At 43.4% G+C, this 23705-nt stretch overlaps 2 protein-coding genes across 2 annotated transcripts in view; one reads left to right on the top strand and one right to left on the bottom strand.

Annotated features, from left to right (window-relative positions):
* Nucleotides 1–8351: 8351 nt before the first annotated feature.
* On the bottom strand, nucleotides 8352–13289 carry LOC142201121 (CCN family member 3-like). The gene is made up of 4 exons (XM_075271948.1): nucleotides 13033–13289; nucleotides 12523–12774; nucleotides 12082–12245; nucleotides 8352–8441 (listed from the first exon to the last, which is right to left on the bottom strand). Exons 1-4 carry the CDS (start codon nucleotides 13265–13267, stop codon nucleotides 8352–8354), a joined length of 741 nt encoding a protein of 246 aa, XP_075128049.1. The 5' UTR covers nucleotides 13268–13289.
* A 5198-nt stretch (nucleotides 13290–18487) lies between these two features.
* The window catches only part of DEPTOR (DEP domain containing MTOR interacting protein), a 47939-nt gene continuing 42721 nt past the window's right edge, over nucleotides 18488–23705 (top strand). The window contains exons 1-2 of the mRNA XM_075272071.1: nucleotides 18488–19107; nucleotides 23060–23147. Coding sequence (XP_075128172.1) covers nucleotides 23062–23147 — 86 coding nt within the window. The 5' untranslated portion in view covers nucleotides 18488–19107; nucleotides 23060–23061. The remainder of the gene's footprint in view (nucleotides 19108–23059; nucleotides 23148–23705) is intronic.

The raw sequence follows: 23705 nt of genomic DNA, 5'->3' as shown, positions 1-23705 counted from the left end.
ACCTTCACTGTTTAATATATGATTCACAGATTTTAAGTGTCACAAATTCTCATATCCACCGTCGTTAATAACACAGTCATATCAAGCAAGGAGGACAAATCGTGTGACACATGAGCACCACAACGAGCCACACCGTGCAAATACACCAATTTCAATGAATCGGGGAACTGAAACTACCCAGATGATGGATCAAAAAACAGTATATCCACAATATACATATGTATTATTGAGTTTTCTTCTCTATCCCCCGTACAGCCCTGTTTTAAATTGTGCGCATGCGCACTAACACTAATTTTAGCGCATGCGCCCTGAACAAGAAACTCAGAACTATTATTCCCCACTGTGCGTGTACATATGAGAATCGAGCCTTCAACTCGCAAAATACACCATAGGAAAAAACCCAGGACTACACTCTTGTAGCCACACTGTGTAAATATACCAATTTCAATGAACCGGGGAACTGAAACTACTCAGATGATGGACCAAAAACAGCACATCCCCACTGCACATATGTATGATTGAGTTTTCTTCTCCATCCCTCGTACAGCTCTGCTTTAAATTGTGCGCATGCGCACTAAAACTAATTTTAGGTATTATAGCCACCTAGAGTAAAAGCAAGATAGGCTACGACTAAGAAGACTATATGTCTTCGAAACGCGTCAGCGATTCTATGTAAGGGATGGAAATACTTACGAGACAATACTGCTTGTGAACATGTGTGTTTTTTAACATTGGAATAAACGCTACGTTTTATAAGGACCATGGTTGAAAGCTGGAATTTTTTATGTCATTGGATTTCCTTACCTATAAAGTTAGCCTGAGATGACATCATATCATGTGGGGAAATGAGAGGTGACATAAATGTGCAAGTGATTCAACATGAGGGGTGAAGGAAAGGTCTGCGTCAAACATGACCCCGAGGCAGCGGGCCTGCTGCCTAGGAGTTATAGTAAGGCCTGAGACTACAATGGATATATCAGGGACAGATCTGTTAGATGGTGGAAACAGTAGTAGTTCAGTCTTAGAGAGATTTAGTTTCAGATAGAGCGAGGTCATGATATTAGAGACAGCAGAGAGACAGTCACTGGTGTTCTGTATGAGTGCAGGGGTGATGTCATGGCTAGTGGTCATACATGTGTACACATGTATGACCACTAGCCTACCTACATTTGGACATAGGTACCTGTTCTTGTGATTGGCGGGGTCATACATGTATTGCCCATACTGTGACTGCCAATTCCGCGAAGATTTTATCGAAATCGCATTGATCTCCTACCTATTGGTCTGTTTCCTTTTCATGTACAGGTTGTAAATCTGTAAAATGATCCCTAGGTGGTGCTGTTGTAGAATCTGCTTCTTTCAGATCTGTTGCCATTGTCTCAAGACATTTTCCCATTCACTATAAATGTAATTGTGTATGGAAGAAAAAATGGAAAGTTTCATTGTAAAATTTTGGTTCAACATTTTGCATACATGCCAGGAAAAACTCCCAGTTTATATGTTAATCTAATACAGGGTCCTATTCACCTTATGAATAGAGGAGAGAAGCTGAGCTCTGTGATATATAGGGTTATATGATAGAGGAGAGAAGCTGAGCTCTGTGATATATAGGGTTATATGATAGAGGAGAGAAGCTGAGCTCTCTGATATATAGGGTTATATGATAGAGGGAGAGAAGCTGAGCTCTGTGATATATAGGGTTATATGACAGAGGAGAGAAGCTGAGCTCTGTGATATATAGGGTTATATGATAGAGGAGAGAAGCTGAGCTCTGTGATATATAGGGTTATATGATAGAGGAGAGAAGCTGAGCTCTGTGATATATAGGGTTATAGCATAGAGGAGAGAAGCTGAGCTCTGTGATATATAGGGTTATATGATAGAGGAGAGAAGCTGAGCTCTGTGATATATAGGGTTATATGATAGAGGAGAGAAGCTGAGCTGTGTGATATATATGGATATATGATAGAGGAGAGAAGCTGAGCTCTGTGATATATAGGGTTATATGATAGAGGAGAGAAGCTGAGCTCTGTGATATATAGGGTTATATGATAGAGGAGAGAAGCTGAGCTCTGTGATATATAGGGTTATATGATAGAGGAGAGAAGCTGAGCTCTCTGATATATAGGGTTATATGATAGAGGGAGAGAAGCTGAGCTCTGTGATATATAGGGTTATATGACAGAGGAGAGAAGCTGAGCTCTGTGATATATAGGGTTATATGATAGAGGAGAGAAGCTGAGCTCTGTGATATATAGGGTTATATGATAGAGGAGAGAAGCTGAGCTGTGTGATATATAGGGTTATAGCATAGAGGAGAGAAGCTGAGCTCTGTGATATATAGGGTTATATGATAGAGGAGAGAAGCTGAGCTCTGTGATATATAGGGTTATATGATAGAGGAGAGAAGCTGAGCTGTGTGATATATATGGATATATGATAGAGGAGAGAAGCTGAGCTCTGTGATATATAGGGTTATATGATAGAGGAGAGAAGCTGAGCTCTGTGATATATAGGGTTATATGATAGAGGAGAGAAGCTGAGCTCTGTGATATATAGGTTATATGATAGAGGAGAGAAGCTGAGCTGTGTGATATATAGGGTTATATGATAAAGGGAGAGAAGCTGAGCTGTGTGATATATAGGTTATATGATAGAGGAGAGAAGCTGAGCTGTGTGATATATAGGGTTATATGATAGAGGAGAGAAGCTGACCTCTGTGATATATAGGTTATAGGATAGAGGAGAGAAGCTGAGCTATGTGATATATAGGGTTATAGGATAGAGGAGAGAAGCTGAGCTCTGTGATATATAGGGTTATATGATAGAGGAGAGAAGCTGAGCTCTGTGATATATAGGGTTATATGATAGAGGAGAGAAGCTGAGCTCTGTGATATATAGGTTATATGATAGAGGAGAGAAGCTGAGCTCTGTGATATATAGGGTTATAGGATAGAGGAGAGAAGCTGAGCTCTGTGATATATAGGGTTATATGATAGAGGAGAGAAGCTGAGCTCTGTGATATATAGGGTTATATGATAGAGGAGAGAAGCTGAGCTCTGTGATATATAGGTTATATGATAGAGGAGAGAAGCTGAGCTCTGTGATATATAGGGTTATAGGATAGAGGAGAGAAGCTGAGCTCTGTGATATATACGGATATATGATAGAGGAGAGAAGCTGAGCTCTGTGATATATAGGGTTATATGATAGAGGATAAAAGCTGAGCTCTGTGATATATAGGGTTATATGATAGAGGAGAGAAGCTGAGCTCTGTGATATATAGGGTTATATGATAGAGGAGAGAAGCTGAGCTCTGTGATATATGGGTTATATGATAGAGGAGAGAAGCTGAGCTCTGTGATATATAGGGTTATATGATAGAGGAGAGAAGCTGAGCTGTGTGATATATAGGGTTATATGATAAAGGGAGAGAAGCTGAGCTGTGTGATATATAGGTTATATTATAGAGGAGAGAAGCTGAGCTGTGTGATATATAGGGTTATATGATAGAGGAGAGAAGCTGACCTCTGTGATATATAGGTTATATGATAGAGGAGAGAAGCTGAGCTCTGTGATATATAGGGTTATAGGATAGAGGAGAGAAGCTGAGCTCTGTGATATATAGGGTTATAGGATAGAGGAGAGAAGCTGAGCTCTGTGATATATAGGGTTATATGATAGAGGAGAGAAGCTGAGCTCTGTGATATATAGGTTATATGATAGAGGAGAGAAGCTGAGCTCTGTGATATATAGGTTATATGATAGAGGAGAGAAGCTGAGCTCTGTGATATATAGGGTTATATGATAGAGGAGAGAAGCTGATCTGTGTGATATAGAAGATTATTTGCTTTTTCCCCCGCAGCCTGTCAGCCGGCCTCCTCCTTGTGCTGACAATGTCTCGTTCTTTGGTCACCTGGTACCGCAGATTCTCAGTTGCTGTTATATCTGGTTCACATCTGCGTTTGATAATCTGTTCGGGATTCTGCGTGGGGACTCTCTGAACGGAATACCAAACGCATTGGCACGCGGAGTGCTTATGTACTTTGACTCCGCCCATTCCCAGCCTTTTCTCTTTTGCCCCCACACAGTATACTGCCCTTACAGTCACAACATTACATAACATTATATGCCCCCACATTATAATGTCCCCCTACAATTGACCTCACTGTATAAAGTATAAACGGTGTGACTCCATTACGATTTTACTCCGGGTGCCGGCGATCACAAAGAAAATGGCAGCACCCATGCACCGCCGGGAAAATGGCGCCTTGGTCAGTTTTGACCAAGGGTTAATGTCCCCGATCGGTGTGGGCACCAACCGGGGACATTACCGCTGGTAGTCTACTGTATGAGACAGTAGACACCCGGCGGCTATATTGGCCATCCGGCTCCCGGGCAGCCGCCAAAGTTAAACACCCAGCATGCGCCGTACTACTATGGCGACTGTCAGGAAGGGGTTAATTGTAACTTCCCCCAGCAGCGTTTACAGGCTCCGCCCCATTCTGTGTCTTCAGCCCAGGTATATACTGTATAGTGGTTTGGAGCAGTGTCTGCAGGAGGAGCCTATAGGCTGATGGGGTTTATAGACGCCTCATGCAGCGCTTCTTCTTCTCAGACTCTTTCCAGAAGCTAAAATGTCTCTCTGACCCTCAGCAGACGTCTCTCCTTATCTATCCCAGCCGCAAAAGACACCAACATGGCGCCCACTATTCTTATAGATCCCAGCTCACCTGATTTCACCAGCCAATGACTTTTTCCTTTTTTTGATGCCTCCGTTTTCCTCTTTCCTGTCCCTCCTCCCCCGCACAGTTATTGGTCAAAAAAGCGCCAGGGAAGGTGGGAGGGGATACGAATTTTTACTGTGTTTACCGCGTGGTATTCGATTGGAATCCAATATGTCGCATACCTTAATATTTGACTGAATATCTACTCGATTGTACGGTATTCGCTCATCTCTACTATCTATTATCTATCTATTAGAGATGAGCGAGTAGTACTCCATCCAGTAGGTATTAGATATAATACTACGGGATTCGAAATACTCGATCAAGTACCACTTGCTATTCAAATGGAAAAGTTCGATGCAGAACTAGCATTGATTGGCCGAATGCTATACAGTCACCCAATCAACGCTGGTTCTTCTCCTACCTTTAGAAGTCTTTCCCGCGGTGTCTTCCGGCTCTGAATTCACTCTGCCAGGTATCGAGCCTGGGCAGAGCCGACTGTGCATGTCCGCGCTACAAGAAAATGGTCGTTTTGACTGTAAGTGGCCATTTTCTTGTAGTGCGGGCATGTGCAGTTAGCTCTGCCCAGGCCGCTGCAGGGAGAAGACTTCTCGGAGGATCCAGCCCGACCCTCACTCGTGGACTTGGTAAGTGTAATTTGATCAAATGTTGCCTACCCCTGAAACGAGCATTTCCCCCCCATAGACTATAATAGGGTTCAATATTCAATTCGAGTAGTCAAATATTGAGGGGCTACTCGAAACGAATATCGAACATTCTCCTATCTATCTCCTATCTATCTATCTATCTATCTCCTATCTATCTATCTATCTATCTATCTATCTATCTAGTGGCGTAACTAGGAATGGCGGGGCCCCGTGGCATGACATGGGCCCCCCTCCCCCGACCGACACTGAAGACCTTGACCGACCGACACCCCCTCCCACCACGCCGCATTCCTGCGCGCTCTATTATGTCCCTCAGTGGCCCCTGCACACGGGATTATGCCCCATAATGAACACCCATGAACAATTATTATACTCTGGGGTATTTTCAGACTCCAGAGTATAATAATCGGAGACCGAGGGTAGATGCAGACGTAAAAATAAAGTTACTTACCTGTCTCCGGCTCCGCTGCAGTCTTTGGTGGTGTTGGCCATCTTTAATAACGCACAGATGTCACATGACATTTCATGCCCTCCCTCCATCTGCCCCTAGTTTCATGTCCTCCCTCCATCTGCCCCCAGTTTCATGCACCCCTCATCTCTACCCCCATTTCCATGTCCTCCCCTCCATCACTGCCCCTAGGTTACTGTTGCTCCTCAATTGCTCCACACCACACATACATACACACACACACACACACAGACACACACTCTCCATCCTGCATCTCACACCCCTCTCCCCTTCAGTACAATACAATACAATACACAGAGCGCCCCCTGACTATTAGACAGTCATTAGTAACAGCAATTGCAGGCAAGTCTGAATACAAACAATGTGTAGAGTACTGATCCATCTACTGACTCTGACCTCCCCTTCCTCCTAATACACAGATATCAGGACACTGACTTCTACTCCTAATACACAGATATCAGGACACTGTCCTCTCCCCTCCTCCAGACCACACATACATACACACTCACACACACACACACACACTCTCCATTCTGCATCTTACATTACCCCTCCCCCTCAGTACCTAGCACCACATCTCTCCTTCTCTTCATCTCTTGCAGGACTGCACGGGCTATAAAGACACGCCCACCTAGTCATGTGACGGCTGACGTCACACAAGGTCCTTCATCTACAGGTCCTACAAGCTTTCCCCCCATCTTATCACAGTTACAACAGTTTGTCTGTGATAAGAGTGGGGGTAGCAGCGGTAGCAGCTGTCAACGGGCTCCTAATGTCCCGGGCCCTGTGGCAGCTGACTCTGCTGCTATGGTGGTAGTTACGCCACTCTATCTATCTATCTATCTATCTATCTATCTATCTATCAGGAAATTAAATGATGCTAAAAATTGGCACCTAACACATAACAGCTCCAGAAAGAAGGGACATAAGAGCGTGTATTTGCGTACATGGAGGACTTCTTTTGGTCACAGTAAATCAATCAATGGAACACAGTAATTTTTTTTTGTATTTTTTATTTTTTGTATAAAAATAGAACTATGTAAAAAAATATATATATATACTTTTTTTTGTTTTGTTTTTTTTCTAAAAAAATAAAACTTTTTTTAAAATTTTTTGTTTTTTAATGTTTTCTAAAAAAATAAAAACAAAATTTTTTTAAAGAAAAATTATATAAAAAAAAATAGAAAAATAAATATAAAAACTAAACCTAATATAAAAATATAATCTGTATAAAAATAAACAGTAAAAAAATCTGTACAAAAATAAATATATTTTTATAAAAAAGTATAAAATTGGAATATAAAAGTTTAAAAAATTTAAATTAAAAAAGTAAAAATAATATAAAAAATATAATCTGTATAAAAATAAAAAATATATACAAAAATAAATATAAAAAATATATAATATAAAAATATAATCTGTATAAAAATAAACAGTAAAAAAATCTGTACAAAAATATATTTTTATAAAAAAAAATATAAAAATGGAATATGAAAAAGTTTAAAAAATAAATTAAGTAAAAAAATAAATTAAAAAACTAAAATATAAAAAATATAATCTGTATAAAAATAAAAAATATATAGAAAAATAAATATAAAAAATATAATATAAAAATATAATCTGTATACAAAAAAAAATATATATACAAAAATAAATATAAAAATATAATATAAAAATATAATCTGTATAAAAATAAACAGTAAAAAAATCTGTACAAAAATATATTTTTATAAAAAAATATAAAAATGGAATATAAAAAAGTTTAAAAAATAAATTAAGTAAAAAATAAATTAAAAAACTAAAAATAATATAAAAATATCTGTATAAAAATAAAATATATACAAAATTAAACAAAAATATAATATAAAAATATAATCTGTATAAAAATAAACATTAAAAAAATCTGTACAAAAATATATTTTTATAAAAAATATAAAAATGGAATATAAAAACGGTTAAAAAATAAATTAAGTAAAAAAATAAATTAAAAAACTAAAAATAATATAAAATAAAAAAATACAAAAATAAATATAAAAAATATAATATAAAAATATAATCTATGTAAAAAATAAAAATAAATATTTTTGTAAAAAAAAATATATATATATATATATAAATGATATAAAAATGTATAAAAGTCGGTCTTAATGTCTTGGCTCTTCTTCTCTTGAATTCCTGATCTTCCTCGTGTATTCTTTTCAGCCTCCTACGTCAGAACAACACATGATAAAAGCTGTAATAATTCTCTGCCATACCTTCATCCACCCGCAGATATCTATAGATACAAGGTAACCTAGGGAGTCTTGGCGATCCATATGATCTGTTACTCACTACAAGGGATTGTCCAGACAACCTAGAAACAATCCCATACAGATACTAGACTCCGCTATCACACTCCCTTATGTATCTTATTTACATGACACCACACATTAGGCAGCGCCCCCTAAGGGAGTAGGCATAATATTACAATCACACTGTATATAGAACTTACATCTCCGCATTCTGCCACCTTGTTTTCTTCCTTTGGTTACAATGTTGTAGCTTTTCTATACATTTTCGGCCAATGGACTTTTTTGCCTAAAAACAGAAAATCTTTCTTAAATTCTAGATCCCCAAAACTAGAAGATGAGATAATGGAGGTGAGAAGGGATGGACAGGACAGATAGGGGCTCGTATACCGTGTGATGGGCCAGAAATACATAGAATACAAATACATAGATCAGAAATATAAGACTTTTTTCTTACAAATCTCACAAAGTTCTGGATCTTTCTAGATGTGACCCGGCACCTGAGATAAGCTCGGTGTTTAGACGAATGTATAAAAGAAATGAAATAAAGATAAAATCTCCTCCTTCTCCTACCTCAGCCGGGACTTCACAAGGTGTCTTGAGTCTCTTTTCTTATTCTTTCCATTCTTCTGATAGTTCTCGCATTCTGCTTATATTTCTGGCTCTAATTGTTCTAATATTTCTTCTGATAATTCCTTTAAGAATATTCTTTATCCAGCATCGGAGGAAGATGGACGCACCGCAGAGCCGAGCGGGCAGAATGACAATGTTCCAAGGCACTGCCGCCCCTCACATAGCCTCAGTGATGTCATAGTGATGATGATGTCATCAGGCTGAGGGTTCCACACAGGCAGTGGTGCCAGTATACAGCTGCAGTGATGTCACCATGGCCATGTATTGTATACAGCAGGTATATAGGGGATTTCCCAGCACTTACAGAGGTTTTATTTCCTATCAGATGACATTATGGTGAGGAACTACAACTCCCAGAATGTCCGCTCTTATCTTATGGGATATCAGACATTATTACAAGGAGGTTATAAAAGGATAGAACTATAAGTCTCAAAATGACCCAAAAAGCTCGTACCCCTGGTTCACATCTGTGTTTGGTAATCCGTTCTGCATGGGGACCCCCTCCCCCAAACGGATTACTGAATACATTTGCAAGTGGTGTGCAGTGTAAGCACATGGACCCCATAGAATATAATGGGATGTGTGTGCCTGCCGCGAGATCTCCGCACAGTAGATTGTGAAGTACTTTCCTGTCCGTATGTTCCCTGCGGAGATCTGGCGGCAAGCACACGGACCCCATTATAGTCTATGCGCTTGCAGTTGCGTTCGGTAGTCTGTTCCCAGTCGGGTCCCCATGCAGACTCCCCCGAATGGATTACTGACACAGATGTGAACGAGGCCTTATTATGGGATATTAGGGGAAATTACAGGTAGGTGTGTGGGGGGGATAATAGAGGACTACAAGTTCCAGCATAACCAGACGGTTATTATAGGGTATCCGTGAAAATTATCAGTAGGGAAGTGTAACAGAGAGAACTACAAGTTCCAGCATGCTCAGGGTATTAATAGATTGTATGGGACACTCCAGGTGGTATGGGACTACCAAGGACACTGCAGGGGGACTACACAATGAGAGAACTATAGTGCCCAGCATGCCCAGGCTCTTATTATGGGCTCTCTATGGAGGGGGTATAAGGAGATCACTACAACTTCCAGCATTTCCCTTCTCCCAGCTCTCACCCTACAGAAGAAGAAAACCCTAAAGTCATCCCCTCTCCTCCTCCATATAAAGGGGTGCTCAGGGTCTCTTACTTGTAGGATTCCTCCATTCATTATATTACATGTGGGACACTGTGGGGTCCATTATATTACACACTGAGCCTGTGCTGTGGAGCCGCTATATGACATATGGGGGCGCTGTGGGGTTCATTATATAATATGTAGGGCACTGATGGAGCTATTCTACGTGTGTGAGGGCCATTACATTACATATAGGAGCACTGAGGAGGCCATTACAGAGGCTCCCACGCCTCACCTGCCATATTGTGACAACATGCGGGGCTCAGGACGGGCGGGCGGGGACCTCTTGGCCTGACACATTTATTATAACTAGTTACAATGGACGAGCCGTAACTAGCACAGATTTGCGTTGTGTCGCAGAGATGTCCTACTGATTTCTGCTAGGCCGCGGCCTCTTCATACATCTCTCTATGTTACCTGTATATAAGGACTGGCGTACAATACTCCGCTCTTGATAAATTTGCCCCTATGTGTCTGCTGATGGATATCTTCTTATAGTTGTGTTTCTCACACGCAGTGTATTATTGTGATGTAAACCACATCTGACATAGAGGGAACACAAAATACACAGAATGTAACATATAGAATGTCTGATTTATTACAAAAAATAGAAATTTGCTTTATACAACATTTAGACAGAAAATAAATTCTTTCCCCAACAAAGACGCCGTTCACTGTATACGAGGGAAGCTGCTATATAAATCTATGAGAAGACACAACCGCTGACATCGTACACATCACATATCCCCTCTATAGGGTCTACAAATACACATTACTCCGCAGAACAAACCTCAGGAAATCACAAACCTGCAGAATTCAACCCAAAATGTCAGTATTAGAGGATTCCCACCTATCATGTCGCCTGTAGATAGAAGTCCACAGTGTAAAATCTGACTTATATCAGGGCAAACTGTCTGACAACCAGCACTCCTGGTATTACAGGTCCCACAGGGTTGTCACTCATCTTTCCCAGAGATCTGAACGGCAAATCTGCCTAAATATTCCTTGTTCTCATATATAGACAGTTCTGCCATCTAGGAGTCTAGCTGACAAACCCCAGTGGCCATAATGGTTGTCATCCAGCTGCAGTATACACCTCCGGGCCTTCTGTATACAGGTGGATTCTTTGATTTTGGGTGGAAATTCTCTTTACACAGATAAATAATATAATATTTCACGATTTAAGAGGATCTGTCACCCGTCCTGACATGACTGTTTTAATACTTTCCCCATAATATAGAGATTCTGGATTTTTAGAAATTTGTGTTGTGCTGTTCCTCTGTTACTCCTCCGTGAAATGTCTGAATCCATGGACAGCTCAGAGTTATCAGTCGGGAGTGTGTCCCTGCACTGCGTGGTACTGTCCGATCAATGATAAAGTAACAGGCTGTGTAGTTATCTATCTATCCATGTATTTCCAGGAGGTGTAACAGAGGAACGGCACAGCAGAATTGTAAGGAAAGATGCTTTAGAATTCTTATATCACGGGGACAAGTATTTACTAAGACAGACATGTCAGGAGGGATGATAAGTCCCATTGACTCTTCTGTCAGAAGAAAGTCTACTCTAATTATTTAAAGGGAATGTGTCACTAACCCGGCACATCAGCCCTACAGATAGATAGGTTAGGGTCACCTGAATCACACAATGTTTTCCCCTTATGAATTGCTACCTCTGTTGTCGGGATATCACCATTTATATCAATATGTAAATGAGCTGTGTACAGCAATGGCGGTGATATCTTGGCTACAGGAAACACAGTATAATTCAGGTGACTCTAACCTATCTATCTGCAGGGCCGGGCGATATCCTGGATTGGTAACACACTCCCTTTAATAGCCATAGAACATTCCAGTTTTGAGATGCACACCCACGTTGATTTGGATTGGATCCCTACTTGAGCTCCCATTCCTTAGTGGAGTGACGTGTATCTCTTCTTTTATGGGCTATTATAATAAATTTGTTGGGCCAGTGCGTCCCTGGTCCACCTTGGTCTCTGCCCAGTTTCACAAAAGGTGGCGAGAAACAATGTGGCGCATCTTTGGCGCAAGTAAAGGCTCTGCTCCAAAGATGTGCCCCAATTACACCGATCTACACCCGAAAAATGGCAATCGCACCATGCACAGGCGGATCTGTTTCTGCATTTCACAGCGGCGGTTACGATTTGTCACCCTGTACGAGTGTCCCAGGCCGCACGTCTTAGAGCAGGCGCTCCACTCTGTTGTCTGCTCAATACAGTTGGTGCCCATGTCTACTCCCAATGTGGCCTCCGGTCTATAAGCTGTGCAAATACAAGAACACAATGGGTTTGATATTTTGGTCATACAGTCTACTTACCAATTTTGCAGATGGTAAAATAGGTACATTTAAGTCTCACCCCCGGGCACTCCCCCAGCCCTCCTGGATAATACCCCCAAACCAACCAAGATGGCCACTTTGGGTGGAATTGGCTGAACTATTAGGGAGTGTCCCGGCAAATTCAGACAGCTGACAACTATGGCCCGTGACAACCCGTCTTATAACATAAGTAATAGTAAGATAATTATGTAAAATCTCACCAGTCATAGCGAAGCCTCCGAACGCCACTTCTTCTCTTGAATCGCACACCCACTTTTCGCAGCATTCCCCGGGAACGGTCACTTTTCTTGGGAAGGGACAATCAGGTCCCGGGAGCTGAAGGTCCAGGTTACATCTGGGGACACATCCTATCTGTCCATCCTGACATGTACAATGGTATTTACAGCTTGGTTGGAAGGTTTCTCCATTGTTGTAGAGGGCTCCGTTAAACACACATTTACCTCCTTCCAGAACTAATGCAAAAAAGCCAAAAAGGATAAAAACAATGAAATGAATGGACCGGAAAGTAGAAAAAAATCCAGCAGCCTGACCCTCCCCATAACCGAAGTTTATAGGAAACCACTACAACATTACAATATAGCCAACTGGAAGCCACCAAATGGAAACACCAAGCCATGTGGTCCAATGAAAGTACCAGCCACATGTATATTACACTCAGATCTCACATCCTATACGGCCCACCCTTTGCCCATGTTTAGTGGTGCACTTACCCATGCATATGCCCACATCGCTCTGCAGCTCTGCACTGAAGTCACAGTATAAGCCCAGGTCTTCTTGACATGGCAGCACCTCAGAGCAGATCTCTCCTTGCTGTTTGGCACACACTGGGCAGCAGGCACAGCCATCTAGCACGACTGGTACATCAGGAGCGCAGTTTGGCGGTTCTTCTGGGCATGGTCCGCACTGTGCTGGGCATTTCTGAGAGACCACCTGCAGGATAGACATATAGCAATTATAGATAAGGCGTAAAATCTACACTACATAGGTAACCAATATCTGAGGATGAGGACTGCACCACCAGAATTAGGGTGAAATTGCACGGGGCTGCAGACATGAGTAAGGCCTAGCTAACCACATACTGATGAACCGCCGGTGTCCACCTGCAGCCTCTCTGCGGGAAAACTGTTTTTTTTTTAGCCGGACTCAAAGTCTCGCATGTCTGTGTCCAGCCAAAAAAAACCAGTTTCCCCGCAGAGAGTCTGCAGGCGGACTTCGGTGTTTACCTTTAAAAACCCATACAAATGAATAGGTTTTAAAACTGAGTATCGATAAGCTCTCGTTCACATCAGCGTTTGGATTCCGTCTGGGGGAGTCCGCATGGGGACCCCCTGAATGAAATACCAAACGCAAGTGCAAACGTTGTGCAGTAAAAGCACACGGACCCCATGGACAATAATGGGGTCCGTGTGCTCGCCGCCAGATCTCTGCAGGGAACATGCGGACAGGAAAGTACTTCACCATCTACTTTCCTGTCCACATGATTCATGCGGACAGCGCGCGGCAAGCACACAGACCCCATTATAGTTTATGGGGTCCATGTGCTTTTACTGCACAGCGCTTGCAATTGCATTTGTATTTTGTTCGAGGGGATCCCATGCGGACTCCCCCGGATGGAATCCAAACGCTGATGTGAACAAAGGCTTATCTTTTAATTCCTAAAAACTGCCTGTGTGATTGCAGCCCTAGGAGGACTCATCTGTAGGTAAAACTTGTCTGAGCTGTGAATTTTTTTAGTGTGTCCCAGCCCTCCTCCCCCCCACTGAGCTGGATATCTCCAAACCCAGCAAATGCTCACTCATGCGGGAAGGGACAGACCTGCAAGCTCACAATTTAGCTTTCAGTCTCTTATATGAGCTAAAAAAAAAAAAAGTCACCAAAATATTTGCAAAAAATACTATTAAAAATTTGTAATGATAGGGACACTGAAATGGGGCTGCTGCGGATTGTCCTTGACAGAAATCCGCCCTGGATGTCGCTGCGGCAAAAACCAGCCAAATCGAACATTGAAAAGTGCAATCGAACTCGCAGCATTTATTGACATGCTGCGGGATCAAGAGCAGCAGTGAAAGTCTCTTTGCCACTACATCGCTACTGTACATCGTAGTTTGTCGTCGCCAACGATTCTACCATGGCGAACTCGCTGCAAACTCGCCCCAAGTGACCCCAGAATAAATTCATGTTTTATTAAAGAAAAAAAAAGGTTAAAAAACTTAGGAAATGTATTGACCGCCTATCAATAGGCCAAGGCCCCACACTGTGGAAACGCAGCAGAAAAAAAACCTGCTATGTTCTACCAGCAAAGTGAATTCGTTTTCATTCATCTCAACTGTACTTTGTGGCATAGAAAATTTGGCGTCTTCAAAAACATTTGTTAGAAACGTAGCATGTTTATTTTAGCTGTGGATTCGTGGGCGTTGTCACTATACAACACGTAACACATTGACATCAATGGGTTAAAAAGCCTCCTATTGATTTTAATGTGTAGCGCGCGTAAGACGGAACCCATTGAAGTCAATGGGATTCTGTTTTGAAGCGCTGACTCTGACACGAGTTTACGTGTCAGAATCAGCACCGCGTTACATCGTGTGCACGGGTCCTAATAGGGGGATGAAAAAAGGTCGAGAAAAACTCTGCATATCTGTTTAGGGTAAGTTCACACAGAGATTTTGAGTCAGGATTTTGAGGCCGTAAATCCTGACCAAAAAGATGGCTCCCGTTGAGATCAATGCTCATTCTTCAGGCGGAGTCGCCTCGCGATTCGGCCTGAAGACACTCCCGACTAGGCCCATTCATTGGGCCTAATCTGGAGCGGAGTGTGCGGCTGGATGCCGGTGCAGTGCATCGGTTTTAAGTCGCGGCTACCCGGTTTTTGGTCCGGAGCCCGAGGTGGCCTCCGCCTCAGGTTTCGGACCAAAAAACACCGTTTGAACTTAAACTTATTGGCCCAAAAACTATAAATGTGACCCCATCCCTAGCAGGACTGATCTGTGTGTGAAAATACATGTTAGGTTCCAGATGGTCATGTGATCATACGATTGATGATGGGATGGCGGCAAGCACAAGGACCACATTATAGTCTATGGGGTTCGTGTGCTTTTACTGCACCAGTGCTTGCATTTGCGTTCGGTAGTCCGTTTGGGTGGTCCCCACGCACACTCCCCCGAACAGAATACCTAACGCGGATGTGAACGAAGGGTTACATTGGTTTTTAAAACCATCAGCTAGTTTATGTTTCGAACATTTCCACAGTGTATCCATACACGAGAGACCGCAACGAATCCATTTTTTCTTTTAACATTGATGTCTATGGAAGGCAGACACAGATTACCAACAGATAGTTCAGATTCCCAGACGTTCGCTGGCCACCATGGATGAGGCGACCCTTTCGGCCGATCACAATCTGATGTGTATCGCCCTCACTATGATTTTACTTGTACCTTCCCAGTTACCATAGTGAAAATCCGTTCTCCTCCCCCCACTCAGATGTCTCCAAACCCAGGAAAGACTCGCTCAGGGGGGAAGGGGCATCCTTGCAAGTCACAATGTAGCTTTCAGTCTCTTTCATGAACTGCTTCAGAAAATAAAAAAAAATCCCACCAAAAATGTGTCTGAAAAAAAGTCTAGGGATACACGGGAGCGGTCTGCTGCGAGGAATTCATAATGGACAACAGACAAACTTTGGGGGGAAAAAAAAATATAGCCAAAAGAAGGTTTTTTTTTTTGTTGCCACGATTTTTGGCCTGGTGGCCCGGCTTACAATCTTTGTATTCCTCAGGCGTTTTCAGATAAAAAGAATGGACGCCCATCGGACCCCATTATGGTCAGTGGAGACCCTTTGAGTTTATTTTAGCAGTCCGTTGTTCTGATCCGCCAATTGACTAGGATAACGGACACCCCGACACTAGTGTGAACCTCAAGGCTGCTATCGTGCGGATGATCTGTTTTGCACGTTATCCGACATTGTACATCTGTTCATCCATGTGACGTCTGTTTTTCTTTCGGTTTTGATAAATTTTTTGGCATTGTTGAAAAAATTATAAAATTTGGACACGGATAACATCCACAGACCCACAGACTCGCATGGTCAAGAGGAGTATAGAAAAAATTGCAATTGAAATTTTTGGTGTGACAAGCTACACATGGTTATGTCGCGTGATCGAAATGGAAGTCACATGCGACTGCACCTTGCATGCGTCTATGACCTGACCATGTTTTTGCAGCACAACAACTTATTTGGTCGTGTGACAGATGTCACCTTGTAAGTCTAGCATATGACCGAGTGTGCCGGCTAATGTGGGGCCGATTTGGCGTCTGAGTGCATGTACTTACCTCTATGGTGGCTTCTGATGCATCCTGTTCCGATAACATGAGCAGGATCGGACCTGGATCAGGATGGAATGGACCATCAGATGTCGCATCAGAGGAGCACCAGACAGAGCACCCGGTCTTGTGTATTCCATACAATATTCTGGGTCCAGTCCTGCTCGGCGGATGGTATGTCCCAGCTTCAAGTCATCTGTGTCTGGAGAGGATGTAGAGGAGCTGCATACTATGATGAAGGTAGCCGTCTCCCTGTGTGCTCTGACAGCAGTAGGAGCAGTAGGTACAATGTGATGACGTCACTTACATCATACCTACAGCTCCCTGAACTCTCCAGGAGCAAAGACTTTAGACAGAGTGGCAGGAGAGGTGAGTATTAGTGTTAGGGGAGCGGGGAGAGGTGAGTATTAGTGTTAGGGGAGCGAGGAGAGGTGAGTATTAGTGTTAAGGGAGCGAAAAGAGGTGAGTATTAGTGTTAAGGGAGCAAGGAGAGGGGAGTATTAGTGTTAGGGGAGCGAGGTGAGGTGAGTATTAGTGTTAGGGGAGCGAGGAGAGGTGAGTATTAGTGTTAGGGGAGCGAGGAGAGGTGAGTATTAGTGTTAGGGGAGCGAGGAGAGGTGAGTATTAGTGTTAGGGGAGCGAGGAGAGGTGAGTATTATTTGTGTCAGGGTAGCGAGGTAAGTATTAGTGTTAGGGTAGCGAGGAGAGGTGTGCATTATTTGTGTTAGGGTAGCAAGGAAAGGTGAGTATTATTGTTAGGGGAGTGAGGAGAGGTGAGTATTATTTGTGTTAGGGGAGCAATGAGAAGTGAGTATTAGTGTTAGGGGAGCAAGGAGAGGCGAGTATTAGTGATAGGGGAGTGAGGAGAGTTGAGTATTAGTGTTAGAGGAGCGAGGAGAGGTGAGTATTAGTGTTAGGGGAGCGAGGAGAGGTGAGTATTAGTGTTAAGGGAACGAGGAGAGTTGAGTATTAGTGTTAGAGGAGCGAGGAAAGGTGAGTATTAGTGTTATGTGATCGAGGAGAGGTGAGTATTAGTGTTAGGGTAGCGAGGAGAGGTGAGTATTGGTGTTAGGTGATCGAGGAGAGGTGAGTATTAGTTTTAGGGGACTGAGGAGAGGTGAGTATTAGTTTTTTATGTTTGATAACAGGAGAGACATAATATTGTGGGAGCAGCTGGAAGGAGGACATTAAACTAGGGGCAAGAGGAGAGGGACATTAAATTGGGGGTTGATAGAGAAGGACATTAAACTGGTGCCAACTGGACAGGGATATTAAACTATCGGGGCAAGTGGAGGGGGACATTATAATGTGGGGACAAATCCTGTTGGGGTGACTATAGGGGCATTATGCTTTGGGGGCACATAGAGAAATGGGTGGGGTCAAAGTAGAAGTGGGTGGGGATAAATTGACACGTCATCCGTCTTTCTGTCCTTTGAAAGCTGGAAGGTGTGTATTAGACCTTGTATTGTCGCGGCCAATGTCACCTTGTAGCCCTCGCCTGTCGTCGTGTAGTCCTGGCATTAAAATCATTGGAATTGACCATCGCGTTTCAGGCCGTGTTCTGGTGTAGACGGGTGTATATGAGGCAACACAAAAAAGTACTAAAAACTAATGTGTGTGAACGAGGCCTCATACATGTAGGTTTCTATTGCAGCATGTGAGATCCCTGTGTATCTAATACAACTGGTTTTTATGGCCTTGTTTAAAAACTGCATCCTAAAGTGCCTGTGTGATTCCAGCCCTAGCAGGATTGCTCTCTATGTGTAACTTGCCTGTGCTGTGATTTTTCTTGTACCTTCCCAGTTACCGTAGAGAAACTCCCCCCTCTCCTCCCCCCTCCTCAGCTGGATGTCTCCAAACCCAGCGAATGCTCACCCAGGGGGAGGGACATCCCTGTACTATCACAATGTAGCTTTCAGTCTCTTTCATAAACTCCTTCCAGTGTGCTTGGCGCTGCACACATGTGATCCTAACATTGCACGCTTTCCCCAGACTGAATGCACTGAGGACTTGGCCAAGCCACAGGCGGACCCTGCACAATAGAAGCTGCAAAGAGCAAATCTGCATGTGCCCGCTACCAGCCAGCCAGGCAACCTGTTAAGTGGCCAAGGTGGGCAATGCCAGCCCAGCCAAGACCCTGCTGCCCTCTGCTAATAACCGGTCGGGTGAGTTGAGCCTGGAAACCTCACAGTGAACCAGCTGAGATCTTGTTTACACTGGAAGAACTTTCACATCTGTCTCTCGACAGCCGGTCTCAAAGTTCAAGCCTCCAGAGCTGACATCACAGTCCTGCACTGGCACCCTCCTCGCCGGCCTTGTTTGCACAATTTTGTGCATTCAGTAAATCATTTCTGTGTTTGTGCACCCAGATCGGATAAGGTGGCGACTCCCAAAGGTGCCCAGCGGAAGGAACTGACTCCTTAGAAGGTGGTTTTATTTTGGTTAAAGATCACCTTGCTCTGCAGGTCAGTATGAGGAATGCTGCTGATCCTGTGTCTGTCTTATCTGATGCTACAAAACTGCAGACAAAAGAAGGTCACGGTAATAGTGGTGTCAGATACCGCACGTGATGTTTGGGGTAGCATGTCTGCATGTAAATACCGGGTGTAAAGTCTGCCGTAGATTTGCTGCTCGTTCAGACGTTGCATCCGTCACTTGCAGGATTTCATACAGCCTAAGGCCACGACTACCTGCAACTTTTTGTAGGACTACTAATTGAGTTTTACTATGAGCCACAGTCTGAGGGTGCATTCACACGATGTCTTGTGGCACGTCTACGCCGCGGGAGCTTTGGCGGGCCGTATACGCTCCCATTGATTTCAATGGGAGCCGGGACCATATACGCGGTGCTATTTTGCGGCGGCCGCAAAATAGCACCGTGTATATGGTCCCAGGTCTCATTGAAATCAATGGGAGCGTATACGGCCGTGGCGTAGACGTGCCACAAGACATCGTGTGAATGCACCCTAAATGATCGCAGTGTCGGAGTACCAGAAGTCCAGAAGACACCCCAACTTGAAGGGTGCCATTGCGTATTTCCTTGGGGTGGTTGCAGGATGGGCACCCAGAATCATTTTATTTGGTGGGCCCAAGGCACCTCATACTTACCCCGAATGGCTCACAGTAGGGTTGAGCCGATCTTGGAATTTCAAGATCATTTTTAAAATCCGATTTCCGATCATGATTGTGAAATTTGCTCGATCGGGATCCGATCTTTCCCGATCGCTCAACCGTAATTGTATATTATATATACAGTAGGGTTGAGCCAATCTTGAGATTTCAAAATCTGATCATTTTCCAGCCGATCCTGATCATGAAATTTGCTCAGTCACCGATCGGGATGCGATTTTTCCTGATCGCTCAACCCTACTCACAGTGACTAAGTGGGTCGCACTGTTGCCTTGCTGAGCACTTGGGTTCGAATCCGAGCGAGGAGATTGTATTTTCTTTTCTTTTTTTTTTTAAATGTAGATTGTGAGCCCCACATAGAGCTCACAATGTACATTTTTTCCTATAAGTATGTCTTTGGAATATGGGATGGAAATCCATGCAAACACGGGGAGAACATACAAACTCCTTGCAGATGTTTTTTTGCCCTTGGTGGGATTTGAACACCAGGACTCCAGCGCTGCAAGACTGCAGTGCTAACCACTGTGCCACCATGTGACCCCTTTGTATTTTCTCCCCGTGTTTGTGTGGGTCTCCTCCAGTTTCCTCCCACATGCCAAAAATTTACCGATAGATAAATTGGTGCCCTCTACAAACAAATGACCCTTGTGGGTGTTGGGGATGAGCGCCTGTACGGCAGCCACTACCTCCCCTACTCCACAACACTTCTTGTACTTTGAGTCTCCTTGAGAAAAGTGCATGAGATGTATGGGGTTTTTGCAATTGTTCTGCAGTGGTCACTCAATAGTTAAAATCAATCAGTAGCGCTACAAAAAGTTGCAGTGTAGCCCTGGCCATATGTTTTTTATGGCAGGAAGCAGATGCTGTTGAGTCTAAGGCCTTATTCACACGGTGGTGACGTTTTTGACAAATCTAAAGGACATTACAATCAGACGTACACCTCTATTTTTTAATGCCCATTTTTGCATCCGTTCCGCTTTTGATGGCTGAGTGACCTCCGTTTTCCTTAAGACTAGATTCACACGACTGTGGTTAGAATTTAACTTGAAATACGTATATTTTTCATGGACGTTTTGTATCCAAGGGGCGCCTGTTCTTATGGACACCTCATAGATTTCAGTGTATTGAGGGATTTGTGAAGACAAAAATAAGCCTTGACCTATTGTTTGAGGGTCCATTACAAGGGACCTTTATAAAAAAAAAAAAAAAAATTTGGGTCATCCTTCATGTTCATGGGATCCACAGGGCCAAATTTGGAGAGAAATTTGAGGAGAAAGACCACCGCAAATTCCGCTCCATACTCTGCCCTATGAACCTAGTTTGAGGAATTTGGTCAAAAAATAAAAATCTCAGCAATGAAAAAAAAAAGCCTACCATTGATTTCAATGGGTTCCTTTTTCAGCTAGCAGAAAAAGGATCCCATTGAACCCATTTTCAGCGCCAAAATTCCACACCGAATTCCTCACCATTTTCCTCTGTTTGAATGGACCCTGCCTTTTGATTTTCTGCCATGGACATCCACAGATCTCCATTAGCCCTGTTGTCATTCATGAGGGCTAATCCTCACATTTTACACCCATGTCCCAAATTCCCCTTCCCCATGGCACCAAAAATAAAAATGATGTGGAAAATTTGTGTTGGGTTTTGGAAACCCTATTTGCACGCATGAGATGTGGATGGATTTTGGCATATAATATGTACTAAAATCTGCATGAAAATTTCCCTAGGAGAACATACCGAAATAGTGGTTTGGTTTTTTTCACTGAAAATTAGATTTATTGTTAGGATATGTTCACAGAGAGTTTTTTGCAGGCGGGCAAGGAATCCACCTCAAAATCTGCCTGCAAAAATGGTTCCCATGGACTTCAATGGGAGCCGCTCGCTTTTTTTTCCCGTTAGCTAGTAGCAGAAAAAAGAAGTGAGATGACCTATCTGAGTGAGCCGCGGCGTCCGTGGTTTGAGACACGCTCCTGTATAGGTCCATTCATTTGGGCCTAATTGGGAGCGGTATACCGCAACGGAACGCTGGTGCCGCACGAAATGTTCACAAGGCGGAAAAGGTTTCTGCAACCTTTTCCTTCGTGTGCATATACCCTGAGGCCTCATGTACATGAGCGAGTGTGCAGGCCGAGTCTCTCCTGATGGGGTCTGACGCTCAGTTCTGTACCACTGACTATAGAGCAGGACTTATTCTACTCTGTGGTGTCAAAATGGAGCCGAAAAAGAACTCCCCATTGTAGTCATTGGGGGATGGGGGACGCTCAGAAAGAATCCACCTTGCAGTGACTGTAAAATGCTGCATTTTTTTTTTCCACAGGAAAAACTATATGGAGCCCCGGCCTTAAGGGTGTTTTGGGCCCAAATAGATTTTACATACAGAATAGGTCATCGGTATCTGATCTGTGGGGGGTCTGACTCCTTTATCTTGCACCGATCAGCTGTTACGGCAGACTTGAGGCGTAGGACGCTGCTGCGGTATATGGGAAGTAGAAGCAGTCTGGCCTGGCCCTATTCGAGTCATAGGAGCAGAGCTGAGTACCCTGGAGCCTGCCGAAACAGCTGATGGGTGTAGGGTCCTGGTGTCTGACCCCAATAGATCAGATACTGATGACCTATCCTCTGTTATCTGTATGAAAAGTCCATTTGAGGCTTAAAAACCCTTGAACAGCACATTCACTACCCAGGCCATGTGGCGTTATGGTCATTGGTCACTTGGCTGAGCTGCAATACCAAGCATGGCCACTCTACAATGTATGGCGCTATGCTCGTTAAGTAATGTGTTATGCATGGGTTTCTTCCAGTCTCCTCCCACTTGTCAAAAATATACTGATGGGTGAATTGTCCCCCGTTACAAACAACTGACCCTTGTGGGTGTTGGGGATGAGCCCCTGTATGACAGCCACTACCTCCCCTACTCTACAATGCATGCACTTTGAGCCCTTGCCATATATTTAGGGGCCTGATCATTTCCCTGTAATATAGGTGAAGGTTCCTGAATTTCCGTACTCAGGCCATTACCCTTAAGAACCCCCCCACCCCGGGGGCTCATTAATAATAGAGGAGCCCTAAGATAATGGCCACCTTTACAGGCTGTAAACCATGCGTGCTGCTGTAGATCTGACAGCGAGCTGAGGAGTAAATGTGGCGTCTGCAATTGACTAGACTATTAGGGGGTGTGCGTAGCGAAATCCAGCCTTGAATGACTGGCTGAGGACTGGGCTGGAATTTTCTGCATTGCTGGGATTTTATCAATGGCTCTTTTAATTCATGTTCTTTGGCTTCTCTTAGCAATGGAAAGCCTGAGCTTGGCCGTACTGAAGAAAGCGGCGGAGATGGAGGAGATTGCCGAGATACACATCATCTGTGACCAGCTCAAGTAAGAAGTCAATGGAGAGTCTAATATTTTAGTATTGGCTGGGTCATTATCACCTAAATAATAATCGCAACTCATTGAGTATTTCACCTCAATTATGATTAATTTAATCCTCGCCCCTTTTAAAAGACCAAGCCCCCAAGGGCGAAATGGGTTGTAAGCCAGGGCCAAATGGCAAGAAATTGCCCACTTGCCCCACTATGATCGGACCTTATCAACCGTATTGACATCTGCCGATAGATTTCATTACTCTTGTGGACATGGCGGTCTATAAGAGGTGGTGAGCATGTGTTAGCGAAACCCATGAGATTCATCTCCCAAGGTTCATCCGGTGGTTTCGTTTGGATCGAACACATCTGAACCAGAATTATTATTATTATACTTTGGGGCCCCCTATTCAGACTCCCGAGTATAATGATCTGAGGTCTGGAAGAGGGAGCAACCATAAAAAACAAAAACATAACAGTGTTACTCACCTCTCCTGGGCTCCGGCGCAAGTTCGTGACCTCTTTGGGCATCCTGAATAACATTAGGGACCCCTGGGGGCTGTGATTGGGCTTC

The sequence above is a fragment of the Leptodactylus fuscus genome, chromosome 4, assembly GCF_031893055.1.
Source record: "Leptodactylus fuscus isolate aLepFus1 chromosome 4, aLepFus1.hap2, whole genome shotgun sequence".
NCBI lineage: Eukaryota > Metazoa > Chordata > Amphibia > Anura > Leptodactylidae > Leptodactylus > Leptodactylus fuscus.
Note: the sequence above shows the minus strand (reverse complement) of the source record. Positions and strands in the feature narration are given on the sequence as shown.